The sequence below is a fragment of the Nothoprocta perdicaria genome, unplaced genomic scaffold, assembly GCF_003342845.1.
Source record: "Nothoprocta perdicaria isolate Ctin4 unplaced genomic scaffold, notPer1 scaffold_37, whole genome shotgun sequence".
NCBI lineage: Eukaryota > Metazoa > Chordata > Aves > Tinamiformes > Tinamidae > Nothoprocta > Nothoprocta perdicaria.
The window spans coordinates 1,421,739-1,442,182 of record NW_020455610.1 but is presented as its reverse complement, the minus strand read 5'-3'; the positions used below and the strand labels follow the sequence as shown (position 1 = coordinate 1,442,182).

General features: G+C 36.4%; 1 protein-coding gene across 2 annotated transcripts in view; it reads right to left on the bottom strand.

Moving 5' to 3' along the window:
• Nucleotides 1–20,444, bottom strand: part of PIBF1 (progesterone immunomodulatory binding factor 1) — a 102,514-nt gene that overhangs the window by 69,054 nt on the left and 13,016 nt on the right. For both annotated transcript variants that reach the window (XM_026044526.1, XM_026044527.1), the window contains exons 5-9: nt 17,008–17,141; nt 14,886–14,994; nt 14,050–14,231; nt 10,339–10,464; nt 6,397–6,495 (exon numbers count right to left, since the gene is read on the bottom strand). In XM_026044526.1, coding sequence (XP_025900311.1) covers nt 6,397–6,495; nt 10,339–10,464; nt 14,050–14,231; nt 14,886–14,994; nt 17,008–17,141 — 650 coding nt within the window. The remainder of the gene's footprint in view (nt 1–6,396; nt 6,496–10,338; nt 10,465–14,049; nt 14,232–14,885; nt 14,995–17,007; nt 17,142–20,444) is intronic.

Genomic DNA, 20,444 nt, shown 5'->3' with positions numbered 1-20,444 from the left:
TTCCTCCCTACATTCTCCCTTCCTGAACTTATACACGTTAATCAGATCTCCTCTGAGCCTTCTCTTCTCCAAGCTGAACAGGCCCAACTCACTCACTCTCTCCTCATATGAGAGATGTTCCAGTCACAGCATCATCTTYGTTGCCCTCCGCTGGACCCCCTCTAGAAGCTCCACATCCCTTTTGTCCACGGGAGCCCAGAACTGCCCCCAGTACTCCAGGTGCGGCCTCACCGGAGCTGAGCAGAGGGGCAGGATCCCCTCCCTTGACCTGCTGGCAACATCCTCCTGATGCAGGCCAGGATCCCATTGGCCTTCTTGGCCATAAGGGCATGCCGCCRACTACTTCTGTTACTTCCAGTAAGAAACAAAGAAAAAAAATACCACACACCACCACAAACACCTTAAGAAGTCATGAATTCTAAGTCTTAAAATATAAATACCTATGCAGCTCAAGTCAAGACTATGCAGATCTCTCTGCTACCAATATAATGATATTACAGTTTACAGGGAAGATACAGTTAATATTGTACTGACTCTACCAAAATGTTAACCAAGAGAAAAAAATTCTTTATACTGATACCTGGACATCAGGTTCCAGGCAGAATTTGTCCAGAAGCCATCTGCTCACCAGAAAGCTTCCCCTATATACCAGTTGGAAAAAAAAAATCTCATTTTTGATGACTACATATGATGACTTTTTGGTATCAAAATTATAGTCAGTACATTACTATGCTAGTCTCTGGGATGGTAAACTCTAACTCAAGGGGAAAAAAAAKTTAGTCCTTTAGGCCTTCCAAATTCAAATATTCAAGTTTTTAATGCTTAATGTATTTTACATTTAATTTGCATCTTTAGGTTCTTATGAAGTCAGAAGAGGTATCTTGCGTTAAGTACTCATGTAATACATGCAAAGGAAAAAAATCTTTGGGAAGAAAATTGAGCAGACAATTCCCACTATAATGCAATCTGAAGTAGTCTTGGAGACATGACAGCTTTTTAAGCAGAAACACAGGTGAAGGACAGCGAACTCAGASAGCAGTTTAAAATGATCCATTAAGATATAAAGTCTTAGTAAATGTATACACAGAATAAAATGAAAARAGCTTAGCAGCCTTCCTAACCATTTCTGCAGCAGTTACTGATGCACAGAATTGTTTCTGTTATGGATTTCATTGCTTCTTCAATGGCTTATAAATGAATCAGAACCATCAATCTCTAGAAATGAATGTTTATTCCTCACCATACCACTTCTCATCTTTTTACTGCCTGCTTTGTATTGATTCCGAGTTTCCAATAGGGTGTCCRTCTTTTAGTAGTTTCTACATTAACTATATTTTACTGTTCTACTGATCTTGTCATCAACTTTCTCATCAGAACAAAAAGATGCCAGAATCACAGATGTTTGAGGTTGGAAGGGACCTCTAGAGAYCATCCAGTCCAACCCTCTGCTCCAGCAGGGACACCCAGAGCACGGGGCACAGGGCKGCATCCAGGCGGGTTGGGAAGATCTCCAGAGAAGGAGACTCCACAGCCTCCCTGGGCAGCCTGTGCCAGGGCTCTGGCACCCTCACAGGAAAGAAGTTCTTCCTCACATGGGCATGAAACTTCCTGTATTTCAGTTTGTACCCATTGCCCCTTGTCCTGTCATTGGCCAATTCTGAGAAGAGATAATTGCATTTTTTTCATTGGAAACCTGTAATTAAACTGATTAGGGGAGAAATCTAGGTAAGGTTCTTAAGGTCTGGCAATGACAGCATCGGACTCAGCGTTGTTCTGATATGAATCCTAGACATCAAAATTACATACACAAATCATACTAAACGATTCACAATGAATAAAACAGTAGCAAAGTATTTTAGAAAATACTAATGAAGTTAATTCAAACTGAAGGTGCTGAGTGCCGGTCATTCTCAAGAGGCACACAGTGTTCCAACTCAAGGGATTCCAAAGCTCTTCATACACACAAGGAGCAGCCATGAGAAATGCTGATGTGCAGGGAGCACAGAGCTGTGGCAGTCAGTTTTATGTAAGGTTATAGCAGCTGAAGCAATGGGAAACATTTTGCCAGAAATTAGGGCATACATCTTTTTATTTAAGAACTCATTTTTACAAACATCCTTGAAGAAAAAATGGGCCCTTATTTAAATATTAGCAGTAAGTCCAGCACTCGAATATATTGACTTAATAATATTGTGATTAGAATGTTGTGATTGCAGTCAGCAACATCACGATTATAAAAACACATTAATGAAAGGCAATTAATTAATGTTTCTTTTAAAAATGAATGTAGAATGCAATAAGTGGTGATCTAATCATAAGATTCCTGTACACTGAGCGACTGGATAGATTTACTGAATAAATATGTGCTCCTTAGCATTTACAATTACCTTCTCATCTAAAATAATCCTCTAGAATCATTCAAAAAGATTAAGATGGATGACTAATGTTAGGTAACTAGGTGAGGTTGACTCACTTTCAAGTGAAACCTGAAAACAAACTGTAGCTATGAAGAACACAAAAATATGAAAAAAGAATCAAGTAATAAGAATTCACAGATCAAATAAAGACCCCCAAATTATGCAAATGCCTTGCAGCTGACTGAAGAGAAAAACATTACCTAGGTGAACAGTAGCCCATTTTCTCTCCCAATTTACAAACCATAAGCACATTTGCTATCAACAAATGTCAATGACTTTCATCTTCTGTTTTTGTGAAAGATACTTGTGAATAGAGCCATTAAAATTACTCCTAATGTTTCGTGTTTTTTTTCCTCTTTTGCAGCTTATCCATTGCCTATATACTAGTTCTAAAAAGCTAAGCTATACATTAAGYCAGAAATTGTGACATAATAATTCAAGGTCTTTTGAAATCTTTGAGCAAGAAACTTCAAAGTTTCTTTTTTAGCCATCACCTTGACTTTACTCAATCCAGCAGTTTATAACAATTCTCAAAACTATAAAAATGTAGTTTTGAACAAGTGCCCTTTGAACACCTGCACCTATTCAAGTAAGGAAAAAAAAGGAAAAAAAAAGTAATCCTACACATKAGAAATATCTTGACTTTCAAAAGACAGGAAAGACAGGAACTTTAAATCCCAAGAGACTTTTTTCCTAATAAAACTGAGGTTTTCTAAATTACAGCACCCACTATAAGTGCCCTAAAATGCCCATTTTGTTCCCAGTAATTTTAGAAATCATTAGCCAGTTTTCACTGATAGAGCAGTGGATCCTAGAAAAGGAAATGATATTTCTTTAAAGTTTAAGGAAGTAAACAATCAAAGACAAGAAATGGCTCTTGTAGGTGTCCCCTGAGGCAAAACGCTCTCCTCTGAGTTCATCCTATATTAGACAGTAGAGTGTGATTTGAATACCCCATCTCATGAAACAAGTCAATTTGACTTTACCCTCTACTGGAAACTAGAAAACTTAATCACTACTAAAAAGCAATATGAAACCAGGTTGTGTTTCTTCCACTTTTCAGTTATCTTTTTTGAAAGGAGAAATGAGTAAGAGATTAGCAGTCAGCATGAGCACTTGGAAAATTAGCACATATTTAGTGTCATAATACATCACAGTATAGTAGAAGATCGAACCATTACAGAATTGTGCGCCTGATTCAGCACATTCATTTGAGTCAATATAGCTTCTAAAAACCTGCTAAAAGTCATAATCACACTACCACCAATTTAAAATGACCTGAAAACGTTTCCAGCTGGATACCAATTTTCTCTAGCACGAGTGTGACACACACCATGGTTTAACTCGAAATAGAAAGTCAGTAAATGCTTGTGCTGCCACGGGTAACCGAAACGTGCCTCCTCACACAGACTCCACAGCTCTAAAGGGCAAAGACAGCAACAAAAACTCTGTATTCATGTCCTACAGGGATCTACTTCAAGGCAGCAACAGCAGATTCTTTCTAAAATACAACACAAGCATTATCYCCTCCGAATTTGATTGACATTTGTAAACAGTTGTTTACAAAAACTCATCTTATAAACATCAGTGAGCAAAATGATAATAATTGCGCTCGACTAGAAAATGGGGTATTAGTTACACTGCCGATCACAAGAGTTGCCAGGAGCTTCACTCAAYCACCATTCAGGCCGGTCAACATTCCAGGTACTTCTGAGGCTTTCAAACGTGTTTGTTTATACACATTATGATACCAGTAGTAACCAGGATGAGTCACCCTGTTTTCAATAAAATAGAACTAGCTGCTACAATCACTTAAATCTGCAATTGGACAACACGGGTATTCCCTTCACAGGGGATACCTTCACTTTTCTCTTAGGGGGTTTTGCCAGTAGTAGGAAAGATTTTGTTCCCCAGAACCACATTGCTGTTCATAGTAACCTCGGGATTTGGCACCTTCTAAATTAAGGCATTTATTCCATTTCATCACGCCAGTTTGTTGCCCTGCATTTCATTTACTCAGATTAAGCACATTTGGAACGCGGAAAACAAAAAAAAAAAAAAAAAAAAAANNNNAAAAAAAAAAAAAAAAAAAAAAAAAAAAAGAAAGAAAAAAGCAGTCTTGATACCTGCACTATGGTTAAAAGGGAGTTTTAAAGCAGGAGACCTATATTCAAGAAAAAAAGCAAAGGAGGAGTCTTTCTTGCCCCTGAACTGAAATACAAAACCATTATGGTTTGAAACAAATCTTGTTTCAATCAGACCACAAAGAAATGCAAAATCTGAAGAACAATCTACTTTCCTGAATCCCCAAGAAACTGTACAAAGCACTTACAGTAAAACTCTCCATCACTCTAACTAAAGAGTTCAGCAATATAAAAAGTTACAGGATGACCAAGACCTGGGTGTTTCAGCCMTGGAGACTACCTGGTATTTTAATACATTTTCTGGGTTCCCTCCCAGCCGCCCGCTCTGTGAGGCTTGCTATTTAAAATCTTCAAAATGTTTTCCTGTGTTTCTAACTGCAGGGTATCCTCCCCACTCAGGACACACAGTAGGAATGCAAATACAACAAAAGCAAAAGGTAATTCCTACATGGTGTTCATTTTTAAAAATAAATACATTAAGAATGATAAAGTTGCTACAATAAATAATAACAGATAATAAAATCCAGGGAAATGTGCATACTCAAGTTACCATAGGCTAAATTTACTTTTTCAGACTGTCAGTTTACTAATGATATGTGGGAGCTGCATAGCACCAGGAAATCCAGGAGTGCATCCGAAGGAAACACTGRCTGCGCTTCCATTAGCCCTTCAGCTTGCTTTAAAGAGAGCCATTCTGAAGCCAATGTCCTGCCTGTCTCCACTTCGCACACTTCGCTTTGCATCGGGGAATCATTTCTGAATTTGCCAAGTAAATTCCTTTCTGAGAGTCAAGAACACCTAAAATATGTTTGAAACACTAAAAAACACTCAGCCCATAGCCCAACAAACGAGAATGAATCTGAAGTGAGCCCCCTGAAACGAGCAGTGTGGACATGAGGGCCTCTGACCCACTCTTCTGCCTCCAGAACCACCCTCGTTATTTTGCGTGACTAATGTGATCAGCTTTTCCCGGCATTCTTTGTGCCTATGCTGGGATAATGCTAATTCACCAGGAATACCTCTCCTGCAATTTAGGATTCAGCAGAAAAAAAAATAAAGGCTAAGAATAATTAATGTTCATGCTTAAGTTAACAGTATTTTGACAGATTACTGTCTGCAATTAAAAACACGTCTGAACAAGAAAATTCACATCAGCTACTTTCTTTGAATAAGTGACTAAGTGGCACTACTGCTTCATGCACTGACCTTTCCATTTTAGAGATGTCATTTAAACATAAATAAAGTCCAGAATTAAGGACCTGCAACGAACTTGCCCTAAAGAGCTTCGATTACGCCTGAACTACCACAGGCCTAAACCACCTCATAGTTTATCACAGTTAATAAAACAGTTCTGAATTCACAAAAGGTGTAGCCAAGGTGCTACAGAAAAAAACATTAGACTACTTAAATAGCAAAGCATCAGCTACAGTTTCCTTCTCCATATAAATACATAAATAAAACTGTACAGACACCACACTTTATATGTYGGTTATGAAAGACTGGGTAGATACAACAGTAACAAAAGCACATAGCAAGAAAAAGAGTTCGGACAGAAAAACTGCTCTCTAGTCACATTTTACAAAAAGTAAAAAAATATTAATTGAAAACATTGGAAAATATTGTTTTCATAATAATATTTGTGTGTCTTTACAGGACTGAAGAGCTAAATACTCACACTGTTACTGCACCAGCAAATTAAATTTCTAACTTATCATTTCTGTAATTTATTTATTTTATAGAACCAAAAAACCCAACCAGTCATTCATCCTTACTAAAACTCTGCTGCTATAAATATAATTAACCGTTCAGTACGGTAGGTATTTTAAGAYACTTACTGTTCTAAGAGTTGATCGTATTTCCCCAGAGCATCCTTTTCAGCAGTAACTGCTCTTTCTTTTTCAGCTACAGCATTATCTCTTGCTTCCCTCAAATTTCTGAAAGGAAAAAATAATCTGTCAAGTATCTGTTGGGAAAAAGTTAATTTTACTTCTAAGATTAGAGTACTATTGATTGATCTTGACTTTAACTCTACCTTCTTTAAACCTGTTTGAACAGTAGAGAGTCTGTCTGTCTGTCTCTCTCTCTACACACACACACACACACACACACACATATATATATACACACATACACGTGTATATATACCCATTGTAGAGGTATGTTCTCAAAACAAAGATCAAACCACTCATCTATTGGTAAAAATATGTGAAAAGGTCAGAAATATAAATTACTTTTCCAATAAGTTCCTCCTACAAACTTAAAAGAATCCAATACTTTTGCTTGGTACTTCACATACAAATAGGAGAATGATGTTCTGTGAGTAACTGAGGTGATTAAGAACTTTTTTGATAGAGCCAGAAGAGATTAGCTAGGCATAAACACGATATTTTGGCATACAACTGATTTGTCTAGTTAATCACCATATGTAGGTTATTGAATATCACTGCTGTCTTTTATTGATACCATTATTTTTGATCTGCATAGAGACATAAATTAACTCATAAATGTTTTACTGCAATCAGTATTTTTTTTTTCAAATTATTATTAAGAATCAGTTAGGACTTGTGAGTTATATTACTGCTATTTCACTTATACCAGCCAGAGAAGCCTCATGTGAATGAAGGGCAACATCTTTAACATTTRTGTTAAAAATGATACAGGCAACAGTCTGATAGTCTGCAGTCTGTCTGTAGCACAACAGGTTAATAAGCTAAAACTACCACTCAGGGCTCATCTGCTGCCTCTCCACTATCCAATAGAGCAGCAGAGTAAGAGGAGATTTGCAGAGCAAACAGTGGCTGTTGAGGACTTGGCACCCACTCTATAAGCACTTGAAAGAACTTGACAATGCTGGCTCTGATGTATTAGCTGCTCACTTACAGACAGCTTTCAATTTAGTTTCGTCTAAAAGAAATCGAGTGCAAATCCAGGCAGAAGCCGTGGTGCGAGCAAAGACAGGGCAAAAARGTGTGGAGAGCTTCACTACAAAACTACTTTTCTCATCTAAGCTGAAGCATTAGTGTAGACACAGCGAGCTCTGCTACTTCAGTTCCTCCCGTTGCTCATGTGGCTGTGCAGTGATTCCATGGGAGGGGGAAGGCAGATGGATTTTATTTTAACATGAACTTGCTGTGGACATATAGGTCAAGTTTTGAAGAAAAGATACAGAGGTAAAAGAAATGTTGTTAAGCCAAGTCAAATGCTACCTAGATCATTTGAGCCATATAGTAACCATGTATATTTTCTGGATAACTCGGTTAAGCAATACACATGCATCAGGGATTATTAGTTAATCAGACTCAACCTAGGAATTATATAATGGTTAAGCATCTAAGAGAAAGCACGTGGGCAGGCCAGGGCATTAATGTGGCAGAGGAGTGAAATGGCCTATTTTGAAGAGTAGAAGAAATGGTATAAAGGATGAACTGTATGAAAAATAGGGTCACAGTATGTTTGGAGAATAAAGTGCCTTGCTTAGCTGAAGAGCTTACCAACTGGAGTGCTGAAGAATAAAAGGCACAGCGAGCTGCACTCGGTCAAGAGGACAATGCAGGTACGTATCTAGTTACATATTTCACAGAATCCCAGAATGGTTGAATTTGGAAGGGACATCTAGAGATCATCTAGTCCAACCCCCCTGCTCAAGTAGGGAGACAGACATGAGTGATATTGTGCCAGATACCCACATGTTATGAAAAATACGCACCATTCTGACATTAAAAGGTAAAACCCAGCATATCTSACAGGTATACCTACAGGTCACCTGGATTAGCAGGTGTCTGGTAAGCCTACCAAACAAGCAAGTGTAAGCACCTAAAATGGGGCGGGATTACTGCCTATACATTTATGGGTGTGTATGGAAGGAAAAAAGTGGGCAAAAGGAAACGGGATGAGGAGCAGAAGTGCAAGGGCATCCACAGGAGTTCTTGAAGCAAACCCCTCACAATTGCCCCTCAGAACACTTGTGAAGCACGCAAACCAAATCCTATTCAGACTGACAGAAGCCAGAAGAGGTGCTCRAGAGACCTGGCATGCTCAGACTACTAAAGAGTGTTCAGCCCACTGGATTAGCTGTTATTTGGTCCTAAGGAAAATTTCATGCCGATATTCTGTGTGAATTCCCTCATGTTTGCTAATGGAAACATAGACAACGGTGACAGCCAAAGACGTGAAACTGACCTCTAATGAAATAAAACTGAATTTAAGTCCCACCTTTTTATTGGATTCCCCCCTAAACTGGTTAATCCATGGGTAAAATGTCACCAATTTAAGGGGAACGTCAGGCCTAGGAGGCTTGGTAAACAGATAGGGAGTAAGAAAATTCTTTTTGGTCATGTTACATCAGCTGTCTCATCATACCATGCTTTGAGCCTGAAGATGAAACCAAAATCTTATCTTTACTTTCATTCGCAGTCAACCAGTGTCTCACCACATCACACACTTTCACTGCAAACTGCTTTGGGGTTGCATGTGCGCCACGACTGAGGTGCACCTCAGACTGCAAAGCAGAATTTTTAGTACTTTCACCTTTTAGTACTTTCACCTTTTAGAGTTCTATAGCATATGCTGTTTTCCACAAAATATAAAGTCAAATCTACAGAATTTACATTTTAGAAATAATTATTTCAAAACAAGGAACAAAACTTCTTCAATGATATATAGACACTTTTCAGATTTCTACCAACTATCAAGTTAATCTCTATAATGCAACATAGTTTTGTATACAGAAGTGGTGTGTATGTGTGCACACACACATATTACACTTGCAAGGCTATAAAGTGACATATTTTTTTCAATTAGAACCTTTCAGCTGACTGAACCTTCAGCAGGAGGACAGCAGGAGTCACATTCTTCATTTTTCCTTCTTCAGAGTAATAACAAGGCTCCCTATTATRAGAGACACTGACGCCACAAATACCTTTTACTACAGTCATTTCCTTCTCCACACAAGTCACTTTCTAAAGATCGACAATGAGTTAATAATGAGTCATTAAGTGCTCCTCCCATTACAAAAGGGACACCTAATGACAAAGAAAAAAAAAAAAAAAAGCTTGAAAAGAATTACAGCACCAAGAGCCCAAGCCCTTCGGTACCTCTGGGCTTACAGGTAACACTGCACAATTCCACACAATTCAACAAGAACACACACCAAGTTTAATATGCAGTTCTTTGCAGGACTAGGATGAAGACTTGAAGAAGACTTTTATAATTATTGGACATGAAGAAGAATTTTATAATTATTTAGAGGACAATCAGTACTATTGTAAATTCTAATGCTGTAAGCAATCTTAACTAGATTTATTTTTAAAAGGTTTAAATCTTTTTGATTGGATTTTCTTCATTTTTCTGCTTTACCTTCTGATTCAACTCCTCCTTTTCTGGTCACCTGAAAGTTTCAGAACTATTGCCCATTCCCTAGGGGATGTAAACCAACATATTCTGTGTGAACTAACAAATGAGTCTTACTCCAGTCAGCTGAAAACCACTATTTTTTATCTAGAATATAAGTTTTAATAAATCATTCTTTTCACAGAAAGTGTCAAACATCAAGGATTATTTCAAGAGAAATATCATACTCTGGATCAATGTAATTTTGTATTAGTTTTCATAAAGTTTTTAGTTTTAGTTAAATTCCTACATTTAAGTTAAATTCCTACATTTTGATCATCTCTTCAAAAGACAGTCAACAAGTTTCTACCTAAAAATCAATCAATAAATAAAAAGGGATTATTTGGATATTTCTGCCCTAATTAGATTACTTCCTGCATTTTATCTACCTGTTTTCACGTTCATACATCTCCTTTGAGGTGCTTCGAAGTTGCTCAATCTCTTGGTTTGTTTTCAGTCTTATTTGTTCCAGTTCCTCCTGCAGTCTGTTTTCATACTCTATTTTATAATGGTCTCTGGAAATATGAATAAGAAAACAGGAATTTCTTATGAACACAATTGGCCAAAATACCAAAACTGCAATATTAAATATCCAGGTACTACATTTTACACTTCAGCTTGCACTCATTCACCCCTCAACTACTTAGAATACGTATTAGCTTATAACCAAGACTGAAAACTTAAGCATGAATAAGTTAAGATTTTCATGGTAAACTGTTTAGGGTTTATTTTATTAAAGTAATTTGCCACTGAATCATTGTGCAGCATTACACTTAATACACTTGCAAAAATTCTTTGTCAGCCTGTGCAGGAGCATTCATATTAATCGACCACTCAAAAAGAAAAAAAATGATACTGAGGATCCAAAGCTGTAAAGACCTGTGAAATCAAAAATGGTATCTGGATATCTATCCTGTCAATGTAACAAAATAATTTGCTTAAAATACCTATGTAAGTTTTTAAAACAAGTATCAGAAGATTCCTGACAAGATTTCTGCACCAAAAAAAAAAAAGTTACTTCTTGTTAATATTGACAAAGCTTTTAACTTTGAGTTTGATAACAAATGATCACATTAGGAAGTTACACATTTGGAAATAAAGGCATATGCTCAAAAGTAAAGTCTTCTAGTCCCCTTGGAGTCCAAAGTGTACAGTATCCCCATCTTCTATGACTTCCGTACTCCAAGTTAGCCAACATGTTTCACCTAACCCACAAGCCCTAAACTATCTAAATACGTTAGAATGAGTGCTATGCATTTTCTCCCATTTCCCCATTCTCCCAAATTTTCCATTTGCTTTCTATTGGCGCRCTGAACTTCATTTGAGTTGTATGTTTATCTCTCCTCCCTCATCCATAGTAAGATAATTTGAAAATCTCTGACACAGTGAAGAAGTTGATTATCTAAATAAATAAACAAACAACTCCTGGTTCCCGCCACACACACAGTATTGAAATGTAGGGTCCGCGCTAAAATTTTCTGTGGTTTTTTTTTGCTATATGCTCACTATATAGAAAAAAAAAAGGGAATGCTGAAGTTCAGGACTTAGGGATACAATTCTTACATACAAAAGCAAGTACCACTATCATTTTCTTGCTGTTTAGCCAACAAAAACTTTCTTCTACCACTGCTACTTACTAAAGAGAAAATCATTGTGGCAAATACAAGGGACATCCTCTCTTGCTGCAAGACTGTTATAAAAGCAGGAAAGTTTGCTGAGGAAGGTTAAAAGAAGCTGAAAGTCTTTAACACTGACAGTGATGTCACCAGCAGACAGCTAAATATCGCAATTATCTTTATGAAGACTAACATAAATAAATGGCATGGAAAAGGATACACTGCTTGACTGTCTATCACCGCCTTTTAATGAACATCAACCAAGCTACTATAAAGTAAATGACCTTCATTTTTTCCCTAACCAATCTTTATGGTCTGTTTGAGCAGTAATTAAAGAGGTTTTTTGCCTTATCAGGTTGTGTTTTGTCCTCTTTTCCAAGCTTTACGATCTTCCTTCCAGGTCTAATATCCATAAACTCCAACCAAGCTTAACACGATCAGAGCATCCCTTAATGCAGGTACAGATTGTCATTTAAGCACCTAAAATAAGGGAGATTTTTTCTTTTTGTTGGTCTGTGCTTCCACAAAGACTTCCTGGGATTGTAGCTATGARCTGTTGGCTTTAATCTTGACCTAATCTCAGCCAAATCTTCAGCTTCTCTTTTTAAAGGTTAAGGAGATTAATCTCTGAGTTTCCTAAAATCTTTAACATTTTCTAGCTAAGGAAAATATGCCCCAATGTGGCCACTTCTGAGGGCAATCAGAAGGTGAATAATTCTCTGTTCCTAAAAACTTGGGCTTGYTTTTTCCCTCATCAAACATCATGAATTATGACCACAAGAGAATCAGATGTAGCATAAGCATTAAAACGTCTCAAATTGTCCAAAGGGACAATATGAGCCCCTCTGCCTCATTAGTACAGGACACAGGTTGCACAGGGGCTTTCTAGAAAAGCAAGTGTTGACTCTCACAGCTACATAGCAAGTGCATTTCTAGAAGCAGACTTGGGTTTAAAAAATCATGTCAATCTGAGCAATTTAAAAGCAAGTTTTAAGGATTTACTTAATTTAAGAAGTTCCAAATGAATGTCTAATGTGAACGCTGTTCTGAGGTAAATCCACACAAGGTAAATTTAGGAAAGTACTGTACTACTGTATTTTCCTAAAATACAGGAAAGAAAGGAAAGAAATATTTTTCCTGTAAAGGAAAATGTAAAGGATTTTAAAACAAGCATCAGAAGATTCCTGCACCAAAAATAAAAAGTTTTATTAATAATAATTAATAAAAAGTAATAAAAATATTACTTGTTATTAATATTGACAATGTTTTTTGACTTTGGCAACCAAAAATATTCTTTACTTTCCAGTAAAGGAAAAATATTTAATACTAAAAAAAAAAATCAAATAAGCAATATGGGGCAGAGCTCCATAACTCATGACTTCCAAAATTCAATGAAGTGTTTTTATATTTTCATTTAGATAACACTTCATCTTTCTAATTGTATTACAGAAGAGTCACATAGGCTACATTTCACCTTAGTTATGCAAGGACATCTACAAAATATGTAGATGTTGTTTCCAGTTCCATCTGTCTGATTCAAATAAAAAGCAGTGATTGCAGCACAACTGCAGAGCTGGGCCTCCTGCACCCTGCTGCGTAGGGCATTCACTCAAAGCACAGCTGCTTTTCTAGGGACACTGCTAATCAAAAAGATGGCTGTAGGAGCAGCATCCATAACAGCAAATTTTAGATGCAAATATTGGATGTATGTTCAAACARCATCTTTAGCATCTAACTTTTAGGAAACAACATGAACCGGATAATTTGAATAAAATGTCTATAGATGAAACACRTGAAATTCTGTTGTAGAGCACTACATATTTGGCTAAATACACAGCAGAATATGACATTGTTTTCTGCTCCATATCTCAAAGATTTGCTGACTAACATTAAGGAGGGCGCAGTTGAACTTGCGTGAAAAAGTTGAATAGAACTGCTTGGATACCTGGTCTGAAAGATATAATTGCATATCACATCCTCTTTAACGCATCTGTGAAAGTTAAACATATTTTACACTCCAAAGACAGTATACAGTATGTCTTTCCAATACTCCAGTTCTAAATACAGCACATTAAAAAAAATACAGGACATGTGCTTAAAATATTTTTCCCACTATCACAGAAAATTCACATACATGTGTAAGAACACAACTGTCATAAACTTTCAATATGGATTTCTTCATGTATCAATCTTAATATATCAAAACTTAAATATATCAAAACTTTAAGAAAGAAAAAAAAAAAGGGCATTTTTTCCCACCATATAAACACACATGAAAACAAATAAGTGCACACGCGCGCACACACACACTCAGAGTTTCAGATTCTTTTACCCTTCCTCACCAAACTATCCTACTCTTCCTGGTTAYACAGATAGGAACTAACACTTCTTTAAGTGTTAGTCAGAAATTTTTAAATGGGATTTGTCTAAGAAAGAAGGGAAATAGTACTTTGTCTATTGATAGAAGTTAACACAGTGTCTTACCTGGACGCAACGTATTTTTCATACATCTCTTCTCGAGCTTTTTTGGCATCCTCTAGCTGAATCTGAAGCCTTTCAAGACGATCTTCTTCATGGGCACAACGAACACTAAGCTCCATGTTCTGGCGATTAAGATAATCTTTATCTTTTTGCAACAAGTTAAGAGACTGTTGCAAGGTTGCCAGCTAGAAAAGAGGTTAAAAGAAAAATTCAACAAGAATTTCAAAACAAGCATTTAAACCATCACTCACATGTTTGCTTTCTCATTCTAACTCTCTTCTCTCATTTGAACAAAAAAAAGAAAACCCTCAGTTTACACTTACATTTATCATGTTTAAACACTTCATAAACTGTTTTTTATGGTATAATTTTCTAGATTTTCATGTTTTCTGATAATTAGGAATTGAAAAGAGGTAGGGACCCCCTTAATGTCAAAATAGGAACTAGGCTCAAAACAGTACTGAATCAGAAAGGAAACATAAGAAGTCTTGGGGTCAAACAGCCATCACACTGGGGACAACTTTCTTACAAATACTGGAAAGTGAGAGAGCACCAAAAGCCATTACTGCTAATGGCCAAACTGCCAGCTCTGGGGTTCAGATATCGTGACAGACAAGGTGACCAATTAAAAATAAATAAATCAACAAAAAAAAAAAAGCAACACAGATAATTCAACTGGAGGGACTGTCAGAACCAATAATATCCTGAGGACCCTTCAGCCTGAATTTTTCCACGATTTTTCAGGTGATCCCAAAAGATTTGATTAAGATAACATTCAAATAATTCTATTTTTGACCTGAATTTTGACCTTATTACTGAAATAAGAACTTCAAGTTTACCTCTTTTGATAAGTCATTTCTTTCTTTAGATTGTGCTTTGTGAGACAACTCCAATACTTCATATTTTCTTCTGAGTTCTGACAACTCATGTTCAAATATATCTCGTTCACTGTTAAAATGAAGTGAAGCTATTAGTTATATAGAGTGAAAAAAAAGTAATTTAGTAAGCCTTCTTTCAGTTCATGACATTGCTTTTTTGTCCAGTTACTCACGAGGCAAATAGTGATAATAACTTTTTCAGTTCTTATCACTTGCAACAGCATCTTATTATGTGAGAATATTCTCTTTATTTTGAAGTATCTAAGCAATAATCCTAAATTATAACACAATAATCCTAAATTCGTATCCAAAAATTACTGCATTCTATTCTTAGCATTCTTTAGTTCAATTTTGGGCTGCATATTTCTCCTCTTCACACAAGAAGGTAAATTCCTTTRCACATCCTTAGAAATCTGTTGAGCTTTAGATGCTCTCCCCGGCATTTTCTTGAATCTTTTGAAGACCTTAAAGTTGGATGAAAAACTGATGTGACTTCATTCCCATTACCGTAATGAAACAGAAACCAAAAGGCAGTTGTTTTCAAGTGGTTCTCTCCTTTATATACACCCTCTTGATGCCACAGGAAATTATACTATTCTTCTCATATTTAAAACATACACAACAACTGCAAAAATGATGCTGGTGTCCTTAATAACAGTGTTTCCACAAGCACAAAGCAACAGCTCTGTCTGTATCTGACCTTGTCAGAAGACTAGAATGAACGATCCAGTAGGAGCTTACAGTCTGAAAGAAATCTAACTCGTTTTAAGTATTAAAAARGGGGATGTTTCGTAGTCTGCCAAAACTACAGGATTGGACATAGCTTGTAAAGTATTCTTAAACGTATTTTAGTMATTTTTAGTCACAAACCTGGAAGTGATTAATTCTTGCAGTGCTCCCAAATATTCCCATATAGGCATGCCAATAGTGTTCTTACCCTCCCCTTCATCTGTGCCTACTCTGATGAATGCAACCTACTCTTTTAAATACAGTTTTGGCACATTTATTCAGGCCTTTTTCAACTCAAGATTATTTTAAAACACACAGTTAAACACTGGGGCCATTCACACGAAACAGTTACTACAATCCAGTTCTTAGATGGAGTTACACATGGGAAGCAAATCATAGCATCCATCCATCCATCCTATTTGCATCCAGCTTCCAGTTAAGATTTCAAGATTGTTTTAGTACATACGGCTGTGAGCAGTTATCCAAAAGACAGACTCTCCTTTAAATGACTTAGAGGCACAGTAAAGATCAATAAATGTGCCTGATCTCATTCAATATGAACAGTTAGGRAGTTAACAAGCTGCTTTTTATTCAGAATCCTCATTCTGAGCCATTCCTGAACAGATCTGCCAAAGCTCTGATTTCCTCAGCTCACAAGCACATGGCAAAGACCATCTGGGAGCTGGACTGCAAAGTGTGTGTGCAGGAACCTATGGAGAAGAAGCCCATTTTCACTGTTTTGCAGTTACTGTTTATGAGGTCAGCACTCAAAGCATAAGTAACAGCTCTAAAACTTATATGTCAAAAATGGAGACATGCGGGAAATTCTGGCAATTAAATCAAGCCACTGAAGTTAACCCAAGATTCTCTGACAAAAGGTTCTCATAACAGCCCTTTCAGTCTAATGCTTACAAAGGTAATTTGTTTAATATTAATTACCAAGCTCCTTCCCTTTTATATCACCGTGCAGGCAAAACGTAGCAGATAACAGGGCTGCTTCTTAGATGATAGTTATTAAACTCRCAAAAATAAATTAATAATAATGTTTGTTCCAAGATGTTTGGCATCAGTAGCTCMTATTTAAGTTGCAACCAAACGAGTACTTCTAATGACATGGTAAGTACATAAATACAAGCTTTTAGGAATATAAATGCATGCATTAGATTTCAATGTTGCCCATCTCACGACTAGGGTATTCCACTTAACTGAATATCAACTTTGGATATCTGTACTATTTGTGGATCTAGGAAAGAAAAACACAAAAATCACAAAACGATGCTTCAACCTTGACTGAATGAACGACAAACTACTACTGTTAATACTTACATATACACTGAACTAGAGAGATACCTACCATTTCACTTTATCATAGTTCTCTTGTCTGTAATCACCCTGCTGGATCATGCGCTTTGTATCAGCCAGTTCCAGCGCCAAGCGCTGACATCGAACCTCCGCGTCTGAGCGAATCCTCCTCTCCTCTTCATAGCTCTGCAAGTTAACACATGCTTTAGATTGACAACAGCTACGTCGATATTTAACATACCCCTCAAAAGCAGKCACAAGCTTCGTATTGTGAAGTCTACTTGCAACTATTTAGGCRGTGATATTTTCATTTCTCTCTGTTTTTAGAAATCTAGCAGGCATCAGTAAGCTAAACTAATATATCTTCAACCCCACCTGGTTATGTCACACAGACAGCTTCTGCATTCACCTCTGGTGAAAAATTTTCCTCCCTGCCCAAACGCTCCCTTAAGACATGACCACGGAACCAGTCACTTGCAACAGACTTATTTTGCAGCAAGCAAGCAATGGTATAGGCACATAATATTTCAAAATACATGGGAAGGTATATTTATACAGGTGTCTTAAGTGATTCCTAAACATGATTTCTAGAGTATTGTCCTGGTATTTACCCCTCTTACAACAGGGATGGAAAAACAGAATGAACACTGACCAATATTCACAGGCACCATGAGCAGACAGCGTGACAAAACGCCTTCTCAAATAAAAAAGCACCAAAATGCTTTTAAGATRTGACAGTGAAGCTCAGTCAAATACAAATAATGTTGTAACTATTTCTGGGACAGACAGAAAATTAGATTTCAGAAGTACAAATGCAATAAAATCATGATAAAACACACAAAGTGTTTGTGAGGAGTTTGGATGGCAAATCTCTAAGAACTATAATATAGTTCTTTATAGATATATATTATTATATTATATATTATAATATTTAGATTATAATATAATCTAAATAAATGGTTTATATTGAACCAAATACACTGGTATATAGTTTATTTGCATTTGTTTACCCTAATTAATGATATATAACAAACAAGTTAAGACTACAGGAAACTGTTTCTCCTTATCATACCCTAAAGTCATTAACAACCTTGCACTTTTAAAGATGGCATTGCCCCATTGATAAAGCTTTTGTCAAATGTTTTAAGATACTAGAATTTAAAACATGAAATACAAAGGTGCAAGAATCCACATACACTGTTAGGCAGCAAAAAAAACCTCATTTTTCAATTAAGTATGTTGGTAAAGATACTTAAAGACAAGTTAAATTCTCATATAATTCCTCTGTGATATCCCGTGCCATTCTGCTGTGTCAGCAGCTACTGTGGCTGCTGACATTCTATTCATCTCCTATTAGGATGGACTTTTCCTTTGCAGAAAGGCTGACTTATTGAAGTTCTTCCAATAATTSCCACAGAAGCACCCAGCAGACAGCTACTTATATAAAATGGAAAAAATGGAAAAATGGAAATTGATGAAGTATGGATGCATCTCCCAGCAGATCTCTGGACAAATCTGACAAAAAGAGCTTAAGAGGGCCAGTTATCACAACATTTAAATATCTGAAAGATTTGTCCTTTCTAACAGGTGAGACTTGAAATGGAATTTAAATTATATCCAGTAAATCACTTAGGAATTTCCTGTAATGATATGATAATTCCACAGGACAAGGAGGGAGTTAAATTCCACTTTTAAAAAGCAGTACTAAGACTTACTTCAAGTATCAAGTTGTTAAGCATCTAATTAAACAAAATACGTTTAGATTCAGTATACTTGCTGAATATTAAGTATGCTCCATCCATCACCCGTTTCCAATTGCCTTTTTTTTGTAAACAACGACATTTTTATCACAGGACAAACATAATAAGACCTCTTACTAAACATTCAGTTTACAGGCTAACACAAGAAATCATATGAAATRTATATTTCCAGATAGCATATACTGCTATAGAAATACAGAATTCTGTGCAAGACTTCAATATATGCAACCAAGCTGTCAGTAGGAACTGTTATTTAGACAACACTGAAGTTAGTTTAGCTTCTATCAGTCACACTCTGATTATACACTCTTAACTGATTTTAATATCTCTCTCCTGGAACAGTTTTACCCCCATTTATCTTCAAGAGAGCTTGAAATTTTGATGAATAGCTTTGTCCTACTGAAGTGGTATGGGAATTTTAAAAAGGATCAAAATATGGAATGTATTCCAGAACATGAATGAGGTCATGGAAAATATAACAATACATAAAAATAACTTAACTCCACAAATTAAAAAAAAAAAAAAAATGAGAAGGACATACAGTACTCATTCATAATGAACATGATTCATGATAATCTTGCCAGCAATGCTTGGACTGTCTTCAGTTCCTTACTAACCTGCACTGCTACAGTGTCAACTCAGACACAGGAGACTGAACCTGTCCTTTAAGATGGGTGGACAAATGTTGTTTTAAATTGTTAACCCTTTTTAAGTAAATTAGGTAAACTGAATAAATTAAGTAAATTGTGCTGTTGGGTGTCCAATGCACCCAACAGCACCCAGCAAAATGGGTTCCTGCAGGCCCCTTGCAAGAAAGGCTTCCATTTGATTTTCCAGCATTGTTACTAAGCGTGTGATTCAAGTGATGATTCAAGTGAGGAGATTCCAAATTTGCCTGTTCTGCAACATTTAAATCCCAAATTGGGTAAAGAAACTATTCCAATTTCAGACCTTTTTTTTTTTGGGGGGGGGGGGGGGGGCGGTATGAGGCTTCACTATTACCCTCCTTCTTGAATAGATAGCTGGTTATAGCAGTCACTGAAAGAAACACGGACAAAATCTGCATGGAAAACCTGGCTGACACTGACTTCCTGAGCAAGGCCGGTGAGCCAGGACCTGATACCTGACAGGGATTAGCTGATMTCGCAATAAATCCTCATGGATAAGATAAACAACATAAATAAACAGATTTGGCATCCAATGAAGCCAAAGTAGCCAACTTCTTTATATTGTATAAAGATAAGCCCATGAAACAAACAATCCTGCTTTTGAGAAACTTTTAAAACAATTTTATCATTCAAGGATAACATACCTGCTTGTATTCTATGGTACCTTAAAGCCTGGAAAACTCCTATATAAAAGTACTGTAGTGCTATAGTGTTGCAAACAATTCTGCTCCTTACTAAAGGCAGTATTTGGCCTCTATCAATTTATACAGCATGTATCCAATAAAAAAAAATATTTGCCAACATATTTTTTCCTTTTTTTTTTTAAAAAAAAAAAAAAAAAGAATACAACTGCCCAAATGTCAAGTTACATATAACTGGATGAACAAGTTCTAGTATGCTGATATGCATTTTATAACCTGCCAAGGATTATAGCTAGGACACCATCTGCCACTAAAAATGGTAAATAAACGTGCTGAGTTACTTTGTGAGAACAAGACAGGGATTTTTTTTTTAACCCTTCAAAATGAGAAAGCTCTGCAAGAAAGTAAACAGAGAAAATC